This window comes from Ursus americanus, chromosome 35 (genome assembly GCF_024610735.1).
Source record: "Ursus americanus isolate L20-20 chromosome 35, mUrsAme1.1.p, whole genome shotgun sequence".
In the NCBI taxonomy this organism is placed as follows: Eukaryota; Metazoa; Chordata; class Mammalia; order Carnivora; family Ursidae; genus Ursus; species Ursus americanus.
Window position 1 is genome coordinate 6043493 of NC_142161.1, and position 15369 is coordinate 6058861.

The 15369-nt window shown below is 41.2% G+C and overlaps 1 protein-coding gene across 4 annotated transcripts in view; it reads left to right on the top strand.

The window, feature by feature from the left end:
* LOC123795729 (uncharacterized) overlaps nt 1–15369 on the top strand; it is a 486557-nt gene that overhangs the window by 25681 nt on the left and 445507 nt on the right. For all 4 annotated transcript variants that reach the window (XR_015722978.1, XM_087858964.1, XM_087858965.1 and 1 more), the window contains exon 4: nt 7663–7814. Coding sequence is in view for 3 of the 4 variants with exons in the window: in XM_087858964.1 (XP_087715090.1) it covers nt 7778–7814 (37 nt within the window). In the remaining variant the exon portion in view is untranslated. The remainder of the gene's footprint in view (nt 1–7662; nt 7815–15369) is intronic.

A 15369-nucleotide genomic window follows, 5' to 3' on the forward strand; every position in this document is an offset into this window, starting at 1 on the left:
TAGGTTTGGGAATTGGGAGGTGGTGGAAGAAAGCCACTGTGTGACCGATGGCTCCAGGTGCCACACATGAAATCCTTCCTGTATTCGCACTGAGGCCAACCTTCCCACCGGCCACTCCCAGATCATGCCACGGTGCAGAGCGAGGTGGGCTCTCCACCGGTAAGTGATTTTGGTTTGAGGACTCTCTGGTGACCTTTGCAAATACTCTTTAGAATTACACAGCAGCCTAGGACTTACTCTCCTTTGGCCTCTCACTTAGGGTCAGAACGGCGTGGCAGTCTTGTGGCTCTCGCAGCCACAACCAGCTCCTTTCTCACTTTTTCTCCAGTCTTGGCTTCTGCTTCTCAGACTAACACACGGTTGAAGCTATGGGAGTAGATTAATTATTTGAGGAGAGCCGTAGAACCAGGATAGTAAAGCCAAAGAGAGATGCCTACAGGGCATGAATATTTAGGGAGTGGGAAAGAGAGTGGGAGAGGGGGCGAGAAAGCTAAAAAGAGTGATCAGATAAGCAGAGGACAACCAAGCAGAGTGGTGTTCCAGAATGGACCATCACTGAGTGTGTTTTATTCCAGAATTTTTCTAGGCACCATAAAAGTTAAAAATTTACCAGGAAGAGGAAAGAAATCTTCTGAAACTAGACGGAAAAAAAGAAAGCAGCTGAGGTCACACACTGTTTATTTGGCTTTAAAAAATTCAATATTTAAAGACAAATAGACATTTAAAATAGAAGTACTATCACACTAGGTACATATATCAAATCATTATGTTGTACACCTTAAACTTAGGCAATGCTATATATCAATTATATTTCAATAAAGCTGGAGGGAAAAATGTTTAGGTAAAAGAGAACTATATGTACAACACAATACATTTGCTTTAAATGATTCAAAAAATAATAAAAGTAGAAGCAATAAAATACATCTATTTTTACCTGTTCAGATTCATAGAAATAAATGTTAAAATCTGATTTATAGCTAAGGAAAGCCACTTCTGTTTTCATCCTTGTATTACTCTACTTTCTATCTAGACTTTCCCTTATTATATAATACAAATATATGTATTATTATTATATTATTTGGCAAATATACCAGATAGAAGTAGTATGGGAGTGTGGATGGATGGATAATGATATAGAAATAATTAAACTAAAAAAAAAAGAAATCTGTACAACATGGGCAAGAGAAGAGTTACTGAAAGTTACTTTAAAGCGAGAAAAGGGCTGCTAGACCATCTAAGAAAAGAGTATGTCAAACAGAAGTGAAGTCAGAACAGAGACAGCACAAGAAGAAAGTCACAGAGTCCAATTTTTCTAGTGCTCATTCAAGGAACCACCAGCAGAGAGGGGTTTGGGATGGTGAATTTTATGTGACCCTTGCAAGGGCCCTGGAGTGGCAGATAGTTGGTCAAACATTATTCTAGGTATATCTGGGAGGGTGTTTTTGAATGAGATTAACATTTAAATTGGGGCGGGGTAAAGCAGATTGTCACCTCTCAAGTGGGTGGACCTCATGCCGGTTGAAGGCATGAACAGAACAAAAAGACACCCTCCCTCGAGTAAAAGGCAATTCCTTCCACCTGACTTTTTTAGCTGGGCATCACTATTTTCCTGCCTATGGACTCAAATTGGAACATCAGCTCTTCTGGGTCTTTAGCCTGCCTGGTCTGAGACTGGAACTTACACAATCTGGCTCTTCAGTTCTCAAGTCTTTGGACTTGGACTAGGAGCTTGCACCATTGGTTCTCTGGGTCTCCAGCTTGCTGACTACAGATCTTGGGACTTTTCAGGCTCCATAATCACATGACTGCATGAGCCAATTCCCTATAATAAATCTCTCTTTCTTTCTCTCTCTCTCTATTGTATATGCATATTTTCTACACACACAAGGCACATATCCTATTTGTTTTGTCTCTTTGGACTAAAAAAGGTCTTTACCAAAGAACCAGACAGTAAGCATCATAGGGACATAATGGTCTATTAAAAGACTACCTCTTATCTTACTGATTGTGCCTCTCAAATATCCCTTAAGCATGTTCCTTCTTCTGCATTTACAATGTCATTACTTTGTAATGCTTATGATTTTTTGCCTTTACCATTTAAATGATCTCCCTGCCAGTTTCTTCCTCCAGTGCACCAGAAAGATCTTCCAAAATGCAAGTCTGATAATATATTTCCACTGCTTAAAATCTTTCCATGGGTTCTGGTAGTGTTTTCTTTCTCATTCTAGGTGTTGGCTGCACAGGTGTGTTTGCTTTGTGAACATTCATTAAACTGTAAACATGAGTTGTACACCTTTCTGTATGTATGGCTTAATGAAAAGGTTATACTGAAAAATCTCCCCATGGCTTCCCATCGTCCCCAGGATTGAGTCAAAATCCTTAGCTTGATATTTGCAATCTTTTATGATTCCTGTCTTTCCAAATTCCTGTCACTACCCCAGTCTACCCATACCTAACTGATTGTGACCTACAAAGAAATTATATGTTTTCTTAACTATTTACCTTTGCTCTGCCCGGAGTGCTCTTTCATCATTGTCCACCTTCTTAGCTATTAGTCTTCCTGTAAAAATACACCTGGGTAGCATTTTGGGGGGCAATTTTTAATCCTGTAGGGCATTCCTTCCTTGGGTGCCCAGAGTGTATTGTGCGTACATGTAACGTAACACTCATCACATTGCTGTACTTATTCACTTTTATTTCTGACTCTCCCATTAGATGGCAAACACCTCTATGGTCGGGAACACATCGTATTTATCTTTTCCCAGTATCTAATTGTGTTTGGTATCTAGGACATACCCCATAAACATGCTTTGAATACACGAATGAGGGAGACAGATTGAGGAAATGTAATAAATGAGCCATGCTTTTGAAATAAATTACAATATAATTGAGTAAATGAAATAGAGACACATAAAAAGTTAAATGAAAAGATGATGCAAGACTCAATGAGTCACAAATAATAATTTGTTAAATGCACAATCAAAGGAACGGACCATCATAAGTGAGGCAGGAATCAAAGGAGGGGGGCGGTCAGGCTGTGATTCAGTAGAGACTTGACACTGCGATCTGAGAAGTTGCACAGCAATTAGATGGCTAGACAGAAAGAAGAAAAAACAGTCCATAATGAGGATCACTTAAAATATCAAGAAAGAAAGGGTTGGGGAAATAGAACAATCTCACTATTTTTTTTTTTAATAAACAAAATTGATACGACAGGAAATTCAGGCAAAGAAAGGAAGTTTGTAGGGAAGATGGTAGTCCACATTTTGGGTGTGTTGAGTTTGAGATGCCTGCAGAAGACCAAGCAGAGCTGCCTGGGAAGTGGTTAGAAATTTAGCTTGTGTTTCAAGAGAGGAGATATACAAGTTTGTTAGCCAGTCCTTCTGAACCAAGGAATTGACCTGAAAAAGAATAGGGAGAGAGAAGGGAAGGGATTAACAATGGGACCTTGGGGGAAAATCTATATTTAAGGGACAGAAAGAGGAAGACATGCCAAAAAGGGAAACCTGATAGATGTCAAGAAAATAGGAAGAAACTCAGAAGATTGGAGAGTGACAGGGTCAGGGAAAGAGAACATTTTGAGAATTGGCGTTTGGGACAATGGCAAATGTATCCAAGAAACCAAAAAGACTAAGAACCACAATAAGGCTATTGGGTTTGTTTTTAGGAGTTAAATGATTATCTTCAAGACAGCAGCTTCACTAGTATGCTGAAGACTGAAACTGGTACAGTGGGCTAAGGAATCAAGGGAAAGGTAGGAGGGGAAGGCTGGTGTGAGGTCAGGGGAGATTGGTCTGGTAGCTTGCGAGATGAGCAGGGCTAAAGAAGACTTTTTGTTTGTTTGTTTTCTCAGACGATGTACTTGAAAATGTTGTAGGTAGAAGGGAAGATTTTTTTTCTTTTTTTCTTCCAGAAAGAGGTAGAGGATGCCAGAAAATAGGAAATAATCAATTGATGGGCCAAGATCCAAGGACAGGCATAAAGACAGAGAATCAAGGCCAATGGGAGAACATGAAGGAGGAATATTTGTGGGCTCTGGGGAATTTTGAGGGTTTGGAGAATGAAAGTGGGGAGAACACATACTAGAAGCCTTCAATCTTCTTGGTCAAGTGGGAAGTGAGGTTTTCTACTTCAGATGGGCAAGAGAGAAGTGGGAGGTTAAAGACAAGTGAGATGAGCTGAGGAATGATGTAAAGATGAAGACAGAGCTTAGCATCGAGATAAGAAAGAGACGGGTACAAGGTATAGAGATACAGGCAAATATATTGTCTACGTGTGTGTTAGAAATGCAGTACGTGTGTTCAAATGATTCATATATATACATATTTATCATTAAATTCCATCACCCAGAGATAAACATTGTTAGGTGATATTACAGTAAGAGAGTCTTGGGGGGTGGGTGTCTAACTGCATATGTGCCATAAGTGTGACAGTCTGAGTGATTGGAAGGACACATGTGCCTAGGCCAGAACTACACCAGTCAGGAGGGATTCCAGGAAAACAAGATGATGTGTATGATTTTAGGCATTAGATTTGATGTGGAAAATTATAAAATTAAAGAGAGGGATTCCCATAACTGTATATTAACAGAGGCCTTGATGTGAATTAATGATCGGAGAAGGAGAGTGGGTAACACAGAGATGAGAGAACTGGAACATGACTGGAAAGGAAGGAAAAGAAGAAAGCAAGTGCTATGACCAGAGGCTAAGGGGGCAAAGATTTTCAACTGTATTTAGTGGTACAAAGAACAAGGCATACATCAACTCCATGATTAGCTAGTTGGGAAACTCTCCATTGGTTTTCTTTAAATTATGGTCTTGCTTTCACAATGAGCTTTCGGTTGGAAAGTACCACAGCACCACTAATTATTGCTAAAATCTTGCATAGAAGCGTTCATTCCAAGAGAGAGAAACATTCCTGCCTCTCCCCCCCCCCCCCCGCTTTGATGAGTAGGGTCTGTGCAGGACTTCAATTTTTTTCAAAAGAAAACTTCAAATTTATTCCTACAGCCTTTGTAAAATGTGTCTTTACTTTCATTGTTTTGGTTTGCCCCCTGGGATTTACTTCATTATTTTTCACCGGACAATTTCTACAGGCTTCTGGGACAAGATGATTTTCCTTCCCAGATGATGCTTGCTGCCAATATATATAGAAGCAGTATTTCTGAGTGTAATATTCTCTGAAACGGTCTTGGTGTTTTTGCTGAGAGACAGATTAGACTGGAGAGAGGCTGACCAACGATAGCCCAAGAGAACAATAGCCTTGAATGGGTTGTATCTAAGTCTTGGTTTTTTAATTTGAAGCACTCTATTTTTAATGGAGGCCCTTAATTTTCTTGCCATCGATGTGTGAAATAAACCACCAACAGAAAGAATTATAGCAACTTTTGTGCATAAATTCAATGTTCTGTGGTCATTATTAGAGTGTATTTACAAAGGGCTCTTCCCCTGGGCTCTATCTAGGACTGAGATAGGTTATGAACAACAGCACACCGAAATACTCTCATTCAATTTATATTTACAGAATAACTCAGGCACATAGATGAGAATTCTTTAGATGCAACTAAAATATGTATTAATCAGAGTTGTTATGGGTGATTAGCAATACACCATAAAGTATGAAAGAGATTTTAGTATTTTGTTTCATATATTAATGCTGCTAAATTAAATTCTCTATCAGTCCTACCCCAAATTATTCTTATAACCCCTTAGAGATAGCTTTCTTCCTCTGAAATATTTTTCTTGCCTCTCAGTCATGCATAACAGAAAATTATTCTGTATCTCATCCAAGCTCAAAAAAAATCCCAGTTTTAAGTGCATGTTGTAATGGTGCCAAGAGAAAACTCAAAATAGAAGCCTCAGGACAGAGAGAGATGATTTTGTTCAGTAAGTTTAAATGTAGTATTAGAGGTTAAAATACACCAAATTGATTATCCAGGTTATTGTTCAAAATTCCAAGTGGAAACTTTCAGGAGATGCATGAAAAGGGAGGAGCCAACAAAACCCGCAGGAAGTTTCCCGGGTCAATGCCCACTGAGGACCTCCGAATATGTATTGTAACATGGGGGCAGACTGTGTTGCTAGACAGTGTTGATTCAGTTTTTTTTTTTAATTCATACTTGTTGTTTTGGGCTGCACCCATCAAACAAGAAATGATTATCGAGCTACTACTATGTGCATGGCATTGTGGTTAAGAGTAGCTGGAAGCTAAGAAGGCGAGATCCGAGCTCCCATTCCATGAGACTCCAGGAATGGAGTCTGTGGATGATGGGGGGGCATAGAAGGGGTAGGCTTAGTGAACACATGGTTGAAGAGATCATGCCAGAATTGTCTCATGCAGGTGCAGCCTATTGTATGCAGATGCTCTCACTCCAGAGGAGCCCTGATATAAGCTCCTTTTGCTTGAACAGAACATCACCAGAGTGACGCTGCTTGGCAGGCTTCTGAGTCCACCCGCCATATGCCTTTACAGACGGGTTAATGTGGCAAATCCCTATCTCAGGATCTCTGACACTTGCTTTGAATCTGCCAGGTTCCAAATAAACTGCCTACCTCTGCTAGGACGAAATGAATTACAGAGGGCTTATCAATATCAAGAAGTCGTTTCCATATATGAGAATAATCTTCAACAGGCAACGTCATGGGATTTCAAGCTAAGCCTACCTCTTTAGTTCTGTTCTTATCGCAAACTACGGTAAATAGTCTTCAAACACTGAGAGTCTATTGGCTGTAGATGAACTGTATGTATCTGTAAGTTGAAGATAGAAAGTTCGATGTTGAATAACTTCATTCTCACACTGTTGAAACTTACCTCTTTGGAGGATGTTTTTCTTATCCTCTTTCTCATTTCATTATTATTAATAAAAATGGGTTTTTAAACCATGATTCAGAAAAGAAAACCCTCTTGAATCATACAGTTAAAAGTAACTCACCCTAAGCATTTTCCAATTGGGTAGAAGAGTGAAGAAGATTTTTCCAGCTCAGCTTTCTGTGTGCATGTACCTCATAGATCTGTTTTTTCATTTCTTTTACATGGTATAGTTGCCTCTTGGTTGTCTTCATTGGATGTCCCCGAAGTTACCTGCAGTTCAGCTCTGCAGTGGAACTCATACCTTCCCTCCAAACACATCCTTCCTGCTGCAGTAAATTATCTGGGATAAAGGTTCACTCTCCTTGGCAAACTCCTGTTCATCCTTCATGGCCTCGCCTAAATATTATGTCCTCTCTTGTGCCTTTCCCAGCTCTCCCAAGTGAAGTTAGTTGTTTCTGTTTCTATTTTCTCATGAAACATTTTCATACTTTTGTTATTTTATTTATATACTGGGTCATGACTGTGATCAGAGGAGGGACTCTACCATTTTTCTGTAAACTTTCTTGCCACAGTAATGCATGGCAGAGCTTACACAGTGGAGATATTTGTCAAGTCCATTTATATACACCTGTTACCATACCTTTATCAAGGGCAAGACAGTTTGATTTGCTGAGTACCGGATGTCTTTTATGAGCTGTTTGATTGGTTAAGCCTCTGAGCTTATTGGATTCAGCTGCCTCATTTATAAAACATAGAAGAGATGTGATTTCCTGCCTTCGATGGTAACAGTAATACTAATCATAATAGCATGTATGTATTTCTTTCTTTTACGTTTTTTCTTCCTTCTCATAGGCTCTTTCTAGAGGCCTGGCTCGAAAGGATAGTTGAAGACAGTAAAAGATTTTTTATTCTGAAGAAAAAAGATCTTGGGGAAGAAGAATGATCTTCAACTAGAAAAAGGGTTTTCATGTGGCAGAAGCTACAAGAAGGACTAGTGGGTGAAGGTTAGTAAGACACATGCAAACATCAGGTAGAGTTTGGTATATGTTGTCTGAGTCATACATTCCAGATATAAGGATTTCATGGATCAGTAACATGCCATGCCACTCCCCAGATTGGAGACTCATATTGGGTTTTCAACATTTTATTTTGCCAAATAAAAAACAAACCAAGAGGGGCGCCTGGGTGACTCAGTCGGTTAAGCACCCGAACTCTTAATTTCGGTTCAGATCATGTTCTCAGGGTCGTGGGATCCAGCCCTGTCCTGGTCTCCTTGCTCAGCAGGGAGTCTGCTGGAGATTCTCTCCCTCTCCTTCTGCCCCAGCCCCCCACTTGCATGCATGTGTGTGCCCTCCTTCTCTCTAAAATAAATAAATAAATCTTTAAAAAAAACCAAACCAAAACAAACCAAGCAACAACAAAAGAGCAAGGCAATTTTCTATTGTGATCATCATTTCATTAAAAACAGGATAATTTTACAAAAAAAATTAGGAAGGACATAAAAAAGAATAATCTTTTTGGGTAAGGCCAGTAATAGCCTTACAATGATACACACAGACACACACACACACACATTAAATTTCTCCTCACATTTTACTCAGATCTTGCAAATACCAATACTGATATAATGGGCCTATAGGTCAGCATTTGGGCTTCAGTGTGCTAAGACCTCTTTCAAACCTGCTATTCAATGATAGGGGTCAAGATATACATATACATACATATTTACATATATACTTATATATTTAATTTGGAGGCTTGTCTAGGTCCAGGACGGTATTCTCCTACCAATAGTTAAAACTTTGGAACCTGGTATATAGTCATATTGCTTTGACTTAACTTTCTGCTGTCAGAACATTGTATTTTTTAACAAGATTCTTTTTTTTTTTTTTAAGATTTTATCTATTTATTTGACAGAGAGAGAGACAGCCAGAGAGAGAGGGAACAGAAGCAGGGGGAGTGGGAGAGGAAGAAGCAGGCTCCCAGTGGAAGAGCCTGATATGGGGCTCGATCCCATAATGCCAGGATCACGCCCTGAGCCGAAGGCAGACACTTAACGACTGAGCCACCCAGGTGTCCCTTTTAACAAGATTCTTAATTTGGACATATCTTCCTGCATCATGGTTTTCCTTGAATCTCTAAGACAAATCAGTGTTGTTGGTCTGAAATTTTGGGCATAACTACAATGCTGGGTTCTTAGTATGCTGCAGGTTGTAATTTTAAGAAAAGCTTACTGAGCAAGATTAGGGTACTGTAGGCTAGGGGACCAGATTTTTTTCTCTTGCTGCTATGGTTTCCTGTGTAATATTGGGTTGCCCTTACTCTGAATCTGGGTCCAGGTTGTGCCCAGCAGGAGTGTGGTCTCCTGAGGGCAGGAGGGGTGGGATTAGGTTTAGTTACCTGGGGTGGCCTGAGACTGTGGGTGAAAAGAGAGTCTTTCTCTCGAATAGGGACATAGCCACTGCTTGGATGAAAGAGTAGAACATTAAGGCCCAAGGGGGAGACCCGACCTGGACTCAGGTTTGGGGTAAGACTTACACAGCAAGTTATTTGCCAAGTCTGGATTCCCAACTTCATGACACTTGGCGGTGAATGTGACAGCTTATAGGAGCAATGGAAGGTGACACTCAGAGCCCAAGTTTTATAAAGTAGTAGCACAAGTAGGTATGAAGTTTGCAATGTCACATTTGTTCAATTTCTTCTGAACATAAGATACTTTAACAGAAGGTGCTTCTAGAAGCAGCATTTTTTTTTTTCACAAAGCAACTAGGTTATACTTAGGAAGTTACGTATAACATTTTGTAGTCATAAATATAGAACGCTGGCTGTCTTCCACCCAAGGCTACTGTAAAGATGTAACATAAAGAGTTTTGAATTAGAATTCTCAATAGCTATCATGCATTATTAAAATGACCCACTGTATGAAGATGAGGAAGTTGTCGTGCTAAATGACATATCCGCGTTATAAAAACAATTGAGTATGGGATTCCAGATAAATGTGTCAAGTGTCTTTGAAAAATTGGGAATGTAGATTCATTTCTGCACATAGGGCGTGAATTACTGTCACCCCTTTAAATAATATTAAACCGAATGTGCAAAGTTGGTGTATCATTCTCTCATCCTATCTGTTGGTTTGAGAAGGACTTTCACAAACTCTTTCCAGAAATTAAACTAATGACCACAATAAAACCCCCAAAGCTTGTCTAAGCCGGAGGCATTGCAATTTATTGTAATCTTGATGTATATCTCCTGGCAGCACAGACACAAGACGAAATTATAATGCTTTGCAAGGTCACCCAGAAATCCCTGAGGTTCGGTCTGTCGCCCTAGAGGGATGCCTTCAAGAGACACTTTCTGGGGGGCGCCTGGGTGGCACAGCGGTTAGGCGTCTGCCTTCGGCTCAGGGCGTGATCCCGGCGTTGTGGGATCGAGCCCCACATCAGGCTCCTCCGCTGGGAGCCTGCTTCTTCCTCTCCCACTCCCCCTGCTTGTGTTCCCTCTCTCGCTGGCTGTCTCTCTCTCTGTCGAATAAATAAATAAAATCTTTAAAAAAAAAAAAAGAGAGAGAGACACTTTCTGGAAGACTCTGAATCATAACCCCATAGCTAAACAGATAGTCCTTATGGTCTGAAGTCTTCAGGTTCCATTGGGGTGAACATAGCATAATTTGTCTTCCTCAGAAATTAAATTCAAAGGGAAAGAAGTGGGTATATGTCTAGCCACCTCATTCCCTAAGGAGGACAATACTGTCCTTATTAACGTTATCCCTGCACATGTGAAATTGAGATTTTTAAAAAGATTTTATTTATTTTAGAGAGAGAGTGAGCAGGAGGAGGGGCCAGAGGGAGAGACAGAGAATCTCAAGCAGACTCCATCCAAGGCAGGACTCAATCTCTTGACCCAGAGATTCTGACCTGATCTGAAATCAGTAATCGGACCCTTCACCAACTGAGCCACCCAGGGGCCCCAGTGAAACTGAGATTTTTAAGGGAGGTCTCTGTGGAATTCAGATAGCCAAAGATTCCCTATTATCTGAAATACTCAGATTAGTGAGATAAGTGTTGGTAATGATGTGTGTGTGTATTGTTTTCTCTTCTTTGTGGGAGGGGGGAGTGGTTTTTGCATAATTGTTTGACTAATTGCCTTCCTTCTCTGTCTCTGTGTGCAAACAGCTTATGCTCCCCGGCTATCTTAACAGCCCGTGCATGTCTCACTTCCCAAGAATTATAAATTATTTGAACTCTTTTATAATATTTGCCCTCAATACTCCCTTTGGCTGTGGCAGAGAGAAGCCCATCAATCCCATTTTGAAGACGGGGGCAACGAATGACCTGTGGGGTGATGATTGTGGCTGGTGGGGGCGGGGCCAGACCTGGGTCCTGTGACTCACTGTCAGGCGCTCTCCCGCCCACAAGGCATCATGGAATGTGTTCCTTGTTGCCTAAAATTACGGCTGAAACCACCCAAAGCTAGCAGGACCAGTTCTCCTTGTAAAAGCATTGGTTCTTAGATGGGGTCTAAGAAACCCAAGATAAAAGTTAGACCAATTTCAAAGCCAACCCCTGAAAGATCTCAGAGGGGGCAGGAAGGGAGGTCTGTCTATTGTATGAACCCTTAGAGATAGTCACTTCTGTCAACAATTCATCTGTACCTATTTTCTTTTAAACCACATTTTTCCCCCCTGGTATCTCGGAGTCAGAATCATTTGTGAAACACTGCAACAGTTTTTCCTGTCTCTCCAGCCAGATGCCCAAACTGGCTGAACTGTATTAATCAGAGGCCGCCCTGGCCACTATGGAAAGTAATAGATTAAGCTACTAGCCTGGCGTGAGAGGAATATCTGTGGACTTCCCTCCGTAGTACACCTAGGAGGAGCCCATGGCCTGGCAGATAATCCATACCTATTAGGGCAGAAATCAATGTGCCCCATCAGGTGAAGTCCTGATTGCATTTTCTCTACGGTTAGCTGGAGGAATCACTGTATGTTGGTTTCCTCCTTCATCCGTGCGGGCCTGGCTGCAGGGACAACCTGTTGCCCCCTTGATCCCCGGAGAGCTCATGGCATGGGTTCTTCTATTCTCATTGCCCACACTGTATTGGGTTTAGATTTTGAAACACATCTGCCCGTGTTCTCAGTTTTCACTTTCACTATGTTTGTGGGATCAGATATAAAATGGAATGTGGGGCTGATATATCAATTAGAAAAAGAAGGAGGAATGGACAGTATAATTTTGGGAAATTAGCAGTGGCATTTGTAATACTGAATTAACGGAGTTATGCTGAGCCTGCATAGACTTCACCTGAGAGCATATATATGTGTATGGGTCATCACAGTTGCTGGTGAAAAATTTAGTAAAAATCGATTTGGCATATACTGCATATAAAGCGCCAAACTGAATTCTGAATGCAATTGTTTTATTTCTGAAGCTTTTCACTTTGTGTACATTTGGGGGGGGTTAGTATACATTTACTAAAGAATAATGCTTTGGCTTTGACTTTATTGAGTTGGATTCATTTTGCACTTTAGGATTCTCTTGATTTTGACTTTGATTTATGCTGAGTATTATGCGATAAATCGTATTAAGAAACAATATGTAGGGGCGCCTGGGTGGCACAGCGGTTAAGTGTCTGCCTTCGGCTCAGGGCGTGATCCTGGCGTTATAGGATCGAGCCCCACATCAGGCTCCTCCGCTATGAGCCTGCTTCTTCCTCTCCCACTCCCCCTGCTTGAGTTCCCTCTCTTGCTGGCTGTCTCTATCTCTGTCAAATAAATAAATAAAATCTTAAAAAAAAAAAAAGAAACAATATGTAGTCTTGGTAGGTTAGCCATGTTTTCACCTGTAGTTTTTTCTCCGTGTAAGTAATGTCTCTCATTTAAATAAGTAAGAGCTAGGGGAGATGTTTCCTGTCTTTCAAAAAGAAATACAATTTATCAATGGGAAGAAAAGGATGGGAGAGATTACACACCTTGCTGTGGCTTACGGAAGCAGTTGAGGATGACGGCAAGAGCTGGCAAAGGTAGGCAGTGATTGCTTATTCCAGACTTCAGCCCATGTGCACCTTTGTTGTCTCTTGAGAACTTACTACCACTCTTTCTGGTTTTACAATCTCCAGGCTGAGAGGAATTTGAGAGGTCAGGCAAGGGTTGCTTTGTCATGGAGGTGAGGCAAACCACATTAATTCCCTTAACTGTGGATGCTAGGGCAGGTGGGAGAAAATGTATGACCCACTCCTTTTCCCCCTCTGCAATGATGAATATTCTTCCCTGAGAGCAACCTTGTGCATTCCAAGTATTTTCTGTGTTTGAACATGACTCTAGTTACTGGAAATTTTTCTTAATAATATTAAATATTTTCTCCCCTCAGAGGAAAGCAAAAGGGTCTACATCTGAACTGAATAAAAAGCCCTGACTTTGACCTTCTAACATGCTTTGGCAGCTTACCCATGTGTCTCTTGCTTTGGTATAAGCAGCTCTGTTGGAAGGCTGAGCCCTGACCTTTTGAGATTAGATAGAATTAGAATCTAGCATTTCAGGTAGGGATAAGATCACTTCCAAAGGCCTTAGCAGACAGGTGTCAGTGCTGGGGATCAATGTGTCCTTCTAAGGGCAGGATCGCTAAGTGATGGACCAGAAGCTGGAGACATTATCTGTGAACAGGTGTCAGCAAGTCAACTCACAGGATGTCCCACATTCTGGGGAGAAGGGCAGTGGAGGGAGGTCACAAACCTCTTGTGAGCTGTTGAAATGGAATGAAATTTCTAATTTTTCCCACAAGGAAATGTAACAGAGTGATAATAGGTGTATAATATCAATTTAGAAAATAAAACACAATAATGGTAATCATTACTACAAGAAAAACTCAAACTTTCTGTGGTACTATAAGGGAAAACGAACCAATCACTAACCAACTGAGCAGATAATAATTTACCAAGAAATTCATTAAATCAATAAGGAAAAACATAAACTGCATTTTTTTTGCACTGTGTTGTGGATTTCTTTTTAAAGCAAAATTAGCTGCTCTTTCCTTGAATGAATTTGCAACTCTCCTACCAGGAGACTTCTAACTCCTTTTCTGCTCACCACATGCAAGGTAGCATCGTGTTCAAGAGAGCTTGAGTCTTCTCCAGGATTGAATAAGGTTACTTATTCAGCACGTCAACACTTTCCCTACAGCGTTGATTCAATCAGCCCAACAGTGTTACGAGATGGATCATAGTCTAGTCCCCATTTTATAGGTGAAACTCTACTGCTTATCTTGCTTGTCTGTCATTGCCCCCCCCCCAGTCCTGCTAATTTAGCACTGCATTCTCGCTGAGGGGTGCCTGATGCAGCCTAAAAGAGGGTAAGGTGCCCAACTCCACTATTGGGGTGCGGTGTCTTAAGTGAGCCGAGAGTGCCTCTGTGCCCATCAGTCAACACCTTTTCCCACCATCCCCCACCACATCTGCCTAGTCAGTGTAATGGCACACATGTCCTCATGTCTTGGTTTCTTCTGAGTGGACTGCAGCCTCACCACCAAATCTAGTGCTCCTGACTGGGTCCCTGACATCCTGCTTTGCCCTGACCATTCTATCCATGTCAGCGCCTATTGGCTTCTGCTCTGACTGGGGGCTCCTCACAGCAAGCTATAATTCCTCAGGCAATTCTCTGAATCCTTCCCACTTTGTCTGCTTTTACTCAGACTTCTGGATCCCAGACCCCGTACATGAACTATCCTAACTGCCTTTGTTGCTTCTGGTGGGCTGACACCTCAGAGTTCCTTTCTGCCATTTTGGGTCTCAGCACAATTTTTGAGTTTCCTTGCTTCCTCAGTACCAGAGTTCTCCTCCTGGGGAGGAGATCTAGGCTCTGTGTGCCCATAGTTTATTCAATTTGGGGGAGGTTTTCTAGCATAATACAAAAGTAGCAAAACTAAAAGGTACAAATAAAAATACTTATTAAAAATTCTATAAATTACAAAAATATTTAGAATGAGAAAATAAGTCAGGGCATGGCTCCTTAGAGATTCATATTCCTGTTTTCCGAGGGCAATTTATCACAAATGCTTATATGAAATGCTTCCTGTTATAGTCTGACTTCCTTTTACCTCTCAGAACACTTGACAACCCCCTATGCTCATAGAGATCAATGCCCGTGGGGGCCCTGAAGCTTCAGTATCGCCAGATTCAGAGGAAGTCACTCTGACCCCTTCACTGTGGCTCTGGCTCAGAGCTCTGGGCTCTGGCCATCAGTTCTAGAGAAACGTGATCCTGAGAAAGAGAGAGACAGAGAGACAGAGAGAGACAGAGAGAGACAGAGAGAAAAACAGAAAAAGAGAGAGAGAGACAGAGAGAGTGTGTATCTGTGAGCGAGAGACTGCAACTGTATTTGTATATGTGAAAGAGAGAGAGGCAGTGTGTGTGTGTGTGTGTGTGTGTGTGTGTGTGTGTGTGTGTGTAGGAGTAAGACTGATTCAGACCATTCCCTCCAGCCATCCTCTCTCCTCTGGTGTGGAACCCCTTTCCTTTCTAGCACTTTGTATTCGCCGTTACTTATTGACAAACTTTGCTGCAGGAACA